The sequence below is a fragment of the Carassius auratus genome, chromosome 27, assembly GCF_003368295.1.
Source record: "Carassius auratus strain Wakin chromosome 27, ASM336829v1, whole genome shotgun sequence".
In the NCBI taxonomy this organism is placed as follows: Eukaryota; Metazoa; Chordata; class Actinopteri; order Cypriniformes; family Cyprinidae; genus Carassius; species Carassius auratus.
In genome coordinates, this window is record NC_039269.1 from 5,470,038 (window position 1) to 5,477,144 (window position 7,107).

A 7,107-nucleotide genomic window follows, 5' to 3' on the forward strand; every position below is an offset into this window, starting at 1 on the left:
TTTCTGTTACATCATCAAGTTGTTCTGAGGTTTTGGATATGCTAAGGAATTCGGATACATCAGGAAGATAACTTAAAAAGCAGTCTTTTGTGGTAGAAGTGATGGTTCTTCGATACTTGTAACAAGAAGTAGAATTTACAATTTTGGCTATATGAAGTTTACACAACTCTAAATAATGATCTGAGATATCATCACTTGGCTGAATAATTTCAACACTATCAACATCAATTCCATGTGACAGTATTAAATCTAGAGTATGATTTCGACAATGAGTAGGTCCTGAAACGTGTTGTCTAACACCAATAGAGTTCAGAATGTCTATAAATGCTGATCCCAATGCATCTTTTTCATTATCGACATGGATATTAAAATCACCAACTATTAAGACTTTATCTGCAGCCAGAACTAACTCGGATGTAAAATCACCAAACTCTTTAATAAAGTCTGTATGGTGCCCTGGTGGCCTGTATACAGTAGCCAGTACAAACATAACAGGGGATTTATCATTAACATTGGTTTCTCTGGATAATGTTATATGAAGCACCATTACTTCAAACGAGTTATACTTGAGGCCTGCCCTCTGAGAAATCCTGAAAACTGTTGCGCGCTCCCGACTTTAACTGTCCCTTCTTATTACAGACGGACGCATCCGACACCGGGTTGGGAGCCGTCCTGTCCCAGGTGCAAGACAGTGAAGAGCACCCGGTGGTCTACATCAGCCGAAAGCTGTCCACCACCGAGCAACGATACGCGGCAGTGGAGAAGGAGGCGCTGGCCGTCAAGTGGGCAGTCCTGGAGCTGAAATATTACCTACTGGGACGGAAATTCACCCTCTTCACTGATCATGCCCTGTTACAGTGGATGGCCCGGGCTAAGGACACCAATGCCCAGGTAACGCGGTGGTTCCTAACGCTCCAGGACTTCCACTTTGATGTGCGACATCGAGCTGGAACTGCCAACGCCAATGCGGATGGACTCTCCCGCCTGTGGACAGCTTTCGCAGGTCTGTCAGGTACTCTTCTTCCACCAGCCCCCGCCTCCCCCCTCGTCCGAGGAACTAGAGCGACGCTTAGGGGGGGGGAGTGTGAGCCGTGTCCTGGGCACCTATCAGCGTCGCCCTGGCAACGAGGGAGATTCACCTGCACGCAATCACAGCGGGCTGATCGGTCCCAGCTGAAGCGGATGAGGAGAGGGCTATAAACGCTGTGGCTGAAGGTGACACAAGGAAGAGAGGATCTTCAGATGACTGAAACTAACGTTGTGTCTCTTGTCCCTCTAGACAGCTGCGGATCGACCAGCCCGCCACCCGAGCACCGGACCCCAAGTTCCCTTGCACTCAGCCGGCCGGCAAACAGGATCACGTGGCACCGAGGACGAGCACTGGACACCACAGGATTCAGCACTACACCGAGCACCATTCAATAAAAACACCCTCCGGGGCTTCACTTTGCACTAAACCCTGTCGTGTGATTCTTCAGCCCATGACAATATGTATAAAATAATAATGTAGGGGAGAGCGGGGTCGAAAGTAACGTGGGACAAAAGAAACAAAACGATTTTCTCCGAGCCTCTTTCTGCATTTGCATTCCCAGCTATGACAGCATATTCAGCATGCAATCCTTGACGGAGCTGAGTATTTAGTGCTTAAACACATCCTAAAGTTTGCATTTTCAAATTTTTTTTTTAATATAAAATTAAATCGAGTTTAAATGTCAGGAGTTCCTGTCGGGACGAAAGTAACAGTTGTTACTTTTGTCCCGCTACAGTGACAAAGTATTTATTTTGTTCCAGTGCAAGCTATATTGTGAATTTCTGTGTCTTGCATTATTTATTAAAATGTTAATGTCATATTATACCAAAATAATATGTCTGAGTGAGGGTCAGAGGTCTGGTTTTATCCAGATGTTTTTGAGAGGGTGTTTCTGGACATAGAGGAACATCTCTCTCTGGGCAGCTGCTACATCACATTTATATTTAGGTTTTAGCCGTATCTTAGCCTTTACACCTCCACCTGTGAATTTGCCGTGTTTCCAGATGCTTTAATGCACATTTTCAATTCATGCATCAAAACAACTGGATGGAAACATAAATAGGCCTACTGTTACATTATGTTTAGAGTTTTTTTTTATTATGCTAATGTGATTACATTCTTATATTGTGCATTCTGTAGAATTTTTTTTATTATATAAAAATACATTGAAATTTACAATAAAAAATACAGTCAGGTTTTAAGACATCTGATGAAACTTAAACTTAAATTTAAATTTAAAAGGAAAATATGAAAATGTAATTACATTTTTTTGAAAAGATAAAGGACAAAATATGTTTGCAGTTATTTATTAACAAGGTCACAATCAGGTATACTTAAGAAAAATAAGACTAACAGAAAACAATCTAGCTTATATTGTTGTGTTACTTTCGTCCCAACCAATGGGGTCGAAAGTAACAATGTTCAACTTATGTTCAAAGTGAAATTATACTGAAGTCTTTCTACATTTCTACAAAATACCACCTGGTATTGTTAGAGTTACTGGCCACAGCAGAAATATATCTCTGTTTACAACATTATCTTTTAAAATGACGTTTTTCTGACAAATGGTACTTTCGCCCCTGCTCTCCCCTATATAAAATATTGTTAATTGTACATTGTTATCATTATTAATATTAATATTAATATTAATATTAATATTAATAAATTACACTTGTCAATAATTTACATTTACACAATATGAATTAACTTAGTTTTGTCATATTATAAGCTCTATATAATAAGCATTTTAATAATGTGGGGTGACAAATGAAGTTCAAAAAGAACAAGAATATTTTCCTTGAATGTCATGAAATCATATTGAATAAATGAGCTTGAAGAGTTTAAAATTGTCATTTAAACACTAATTATTTAACAAGCTGTAACTTAAAATTAAAAACAAATTAACAATGAAATGAATGTTTAACATTTAAATGCATGAGAATAAAAACAGCAGAATACAGAAGAACACAAACGCTGGAAAGGGCCGGAGCTACATGAGGTTAATAATGACATTTATTTATTCACTGTGAGATCTTTTGAATTGAAAGTCCATTATGATAATAATATCTATTCTGATTCATCAACACAGTTTCACTGATGATCCTCTACTAACACTAAACCCAGGATAGAGCGTCTGAGTGAATGTGGTCTGGACTGTGTGGATGAGGCTCATTGTGTCAGAGACGCTGTAGAAGGACAGAGTTCCTGCTCCGTGATCCACAAACACTCCTATTCTCCTGATGATGGGCTTCACAGGGAGAACTGTCACTATGTTATTGTGTATGAAAAAGTATCTGGAGGAAGAGCAGCACAAACTCCAGGACTGATCATTATATCCAAACAAACACTCATAACCCGTTCCCTTCCTGCTGATGCTCTTATATGACACTGATATATACACACCATCATCTCCACTCCACTCAATCTCCCAGTAACAGCGTCCACACACACTCTCTCTACACAACACCTGACACCACACATCAAATCTGTCTGGATGATCAGGATACGGCTGGAGTGTTCCAGTGTATGTAATCACTCTGTTGTTCTCAGACAGACGGAGGTGTTTATGTGCTGTGTTCAGATCCAGAGTGAACTGATGGGAATCTGATGGAGATAAAACACATCAGAATCAGGAATTATGAATCTGTTTGATCTCTTCATGTTCAGTGTATCATCAGTGTCTCAGTATCTGTGCACATCATCATTTACATCATCAGTTATAAACTCTTCTTTCTCCTTCTACAGGAGGAACATGAACACACTCATGAGTTTTTCTGCTTGTGTTCTTACTGACTTACATTGTAGGAAGTCCTTCCTGGTCCAGAGATCAATGTTGGTGAATGGGACTGTGGAAATCAACAGACATGAACAGTGTGATTCTCATGATCCTGTATCTATTCCTAACACATTTCTAATATGATGTTCTCCATGATATGAGATGATGATGGACTGGTTTCTGAGAGCAGATGAATCTCCAGGACTTTACCTCTGTCTGAGATCTTCTGGAGCTGCTCTTTACAGAAATCCTCCAGTTTGTCTCTCAGCTGATGGACAGATTCTCTCAGATCATCAGAAGAGAAGAGAGAACTGAAGAGATCATCATTTACGTCTGTAGATTCAGGAGGAGCTGAGAGAGACTGGAAACTCTACAGAAAACACAGAAACACTTTAGATCACAGATTTACAGCAGAAGTAAACAGAATTTACAGAGTAATGTTTTGTAATAACAGTGCACCTATAGAGTACCTCGTGTAGGTATGAATGAATAATATAAAAATTTGGGGAATAACAATTACAACATGGAAAATTACAAAAGTATTTTGAAACTAAGGGGTACTCTATTCTAATATTACGTAGTATGTATGACCAATATAATAATAATAATAATACATTTTATTTATGGGCGCCTTACATGGCTCTCGATGTCACATTACATGCAATTAAAAACACATAAAACAGTTACAATGACATTCAAACCCACTTCAAAGTCAACAGAATAAGATAAAATTATTATCATTAAATGAGATTTGAAAATGGGAAGAGAGTCACTGTTTCGAATAAAAGCTTGAGAAAAATGAAAACCAGGGCCCGTATTCACAAAACCTTTTATCTTATTATTAAGCGTTCTCCTAAATAGCATTTAAAGTTTTTAGCTAAGAGTTTTATCTTAAGACAAACTTACATGACAAACTTCTTCTAGATGTGTGTTACCTGCAGGAACTGGATGTGATCCTGTGTGTGTGAAAGCTGCTCCAGCTCAGCGTCTCTCCTCCTCAGATCATTGATCTCCTGCTCCAGTCGCTCCAGTCGTTCTTCAGCTCGACTCACTGCAGTCTTTTCCTGATCTCTGATCAGTCGTATCAGCTCAGAGCGGCTTCTCTCAATGGAGCGGATGAGCTCAGTAAAGATCCTCTCACTGTCCTCCACTGCTGTCTGTGCAGAGCGCTGTTAGGACACACAGTGATTCAGCTTCAGTGAGTCTGAACTGAGACGGAGACAAACTTCTCTTCTTCTCCAGACTCACCTTATGAGACTCCACAGTCTCTCTCAGCTGCTGGAGATCTTTCTCTCTCTGCTGGATTCTCTGCTGGAGCGTCTTCTGTGTCTCCTTCAGCTGCTTCTGCAGGACAAACAGATGATCGTCAATCTCACAGAAAACTACTGGCTCTAAATCATCATGAACAGATGAATCCAGTAAACACAGGGTGAGGCAGTTTAAAGGTTATGTATCTTAACTGATAAACAACGGCTGTAGGTTCAAACTCCAGAAGTGATGATCTGTTACAATCATCTCACACGAATCAACATGAAGATTAAGGACCGTTTCACAGCACAGTTCTAAGCATTAGGAAAGCAAAACTAACACAGACGTAGAGCTTCACACTGACAATGTTTCTGCTGTGTAGTATAATTTGCTTTATTTTTATTGACAGATGTTTATTTTGTCAAAGACTAGCTCCTTTCATTATTTTATGTTGCTTAAGGACTTTTTTTTTAAAGAAGGTTTACGGTGCATTTTCAGGAGAAAGTGAAACTCTTCTTGCAGCTGCTATTCATTTCTGCTGTTGTGTGTCGTGTGAATGCTGTGAGCTGTTAATATGATGCAGATATAAACACGAATGAAACGAATTTCCAATATTTCATCAGTGTCTAGTGTTAAATACCTGTGTCTCTGTCCTCTGGTCTGCAGCTGGTACAATGTCATGGTTTTTATGTTCAATAATCGTACACAGCACACATATACACTTCTGATCAGTGCGACAGAAAACCTCGAGGATCTTCTCATGTTTCTGGCAGATCATCTCCTGCAGTCGTCCAGTGACTTCAGTCACTTTGTGTGGTTTCCGTGAATGAAACTCCTCGTGCCGCTCAAAATGAGTTTGACAGTAAGAGTTCAGACACACCAGACAGGACTTGACGGCTCTGTATTTTCTTCCAGTACAGACGTCACACTGCACATCTCCAGCTCCAGCCTCACAGTCAGCAGAGAGTCTGGTCTTCTTCAGTTTCTCCACCATTTCAGCCAAGATAGTGTTTCTAGCTAAAGCAGGTCTTGGACTGAAGGTCTGTCTGCACTGAGGACAGCTGTAGACTCTCTTCTGATCCTCCTGATCCCAGCAGCCTGTAATACAGATCTTACAGTAACTGTGTCCACAGGGAACGGTCACTGGATCCTTCAGGAGATCCAGACACACTGGACACATGAACTCATCCTGAGAAATTCTGGCTTCTGCCATTTTACTGCATGAACACAGAGACACAAACACACAACAGCTCAACTACACTTCAGTTTCTCTTTCCCTGAAGTCACGTGATTCTGTTTCCTGGTTCTGTGTTTGAGTGACGTGTGTAAAACAGGTGTGTCTGTGAGTCTGTGAAGCAGCTTCCTCATTCCTGCTGAGTTTAGTTTCAACACATCTGACTGTTATTAAAGTAAAAGCAAAGTATTTGACTTGGAAACGTGATTCTCTTAGACTAATAATTGGGAACCTTGACAATTAAATGTGTACTAGATTTCAGTCTCAGACAAACACTCAAAGAACACAAGTAAATAAATAAGAAGAGAGCCCTATTTTTTCACAGTGTGGATGGTAAACATACAGGCGCAAAGTTAATGTTCAGACAGAATGAGTCTACTCAATGGTTCTGCATAATTATCAAAATCGTTAATTTGAGCTACGGAATGTGGAAAATGAAGTATATGGAACTTGAGTGTTTAGTTTAAGAAACAAGAAAGAGGTTCCACTAAAGACAACACAAGAAAAAGAACATGGAAAACACCAGAAAACCATGGGCTTACAAGGGACAGGTGAAGGTGATTGGTTGACATGGAAACTAAAAGGGTAGCTATGGCAACAAACAAAGGTAACTATGAGGACAAACAAGGCACAAAGTAAACAGGAGCTGGAAATAGAAAGAAACACTGGGAAAAGAACATAGGCAATAGAAGTTTTTGGGAACTAATGTAATTTTTTTGAGAATGGAGAAAGAGATCATGGCATCATTACCACTTCGGCAGTGCATTATTTCTCTAAGAATTTTAACAGCCTGGAGTCACACTTCAAGACATTGTTCAG

General features: G+C 39.9%; 1 protein-coding gene across 1 annotated transcript; it reads right to left on the bottom strand.

Moving 5' to 3' along the window:
• Positions 1 to 3,025: 3,025 nt before the first annotated feature.
• On the bottom strand, positions 3,026 to 6,724 carry LOC113045178 (tripartite motif-containing protein 16-like). Its single transcript, XM_026205384.1, has 6 exons — positions 5,695 to 6,724; positions 5,055 to 5,150; positions 4,742 to 4,975; positions 3,977 to 4,176; positions 3,829 to 3,848; positions 3,026 to 3,634 (listed from the first exon to the last, which is right to left on the bottom strand). Exons 1-6 carry the CDS (start codon positions 6,265 to 6,267, stop codon positions 3,111 to 3,113), a joined length of 1,647 nt encoding a protein of 548 aa, XP_026061169.1. The 5' UTR covers positions 6,268 to 6,724; the 3' UTR covers positions 3,026 to 3,110.
• Positions 6,725 to 7,107: the final 383 nt, after the last annotated feature.

Bases quoted from the DNA above. Each gene is read 5' to 3' on its own strand.
- LOC113045178 (XM_026205384.1), bottom strand. From the start codon at position 6,267: ATGGCAGAAGCCAGAATTTCTCAGGATGAGTTCATGTGTCCAGTGTGT. The intron at 4,976-5,054 runs GTGAGTCTGGAG...GTGTCCTAACAG, and splicing joins AGACTGTGGAGTCTCATAAG to CGCTCTGCACAGACAGCAGT. The intron at 3,849-3,976 runs ATCATCATCTCA...TGATCTCTGGAC, and splicing joins CTGCTCTCAGAAACCAGTCC to CAGGAAGGACTTCCTACAAT.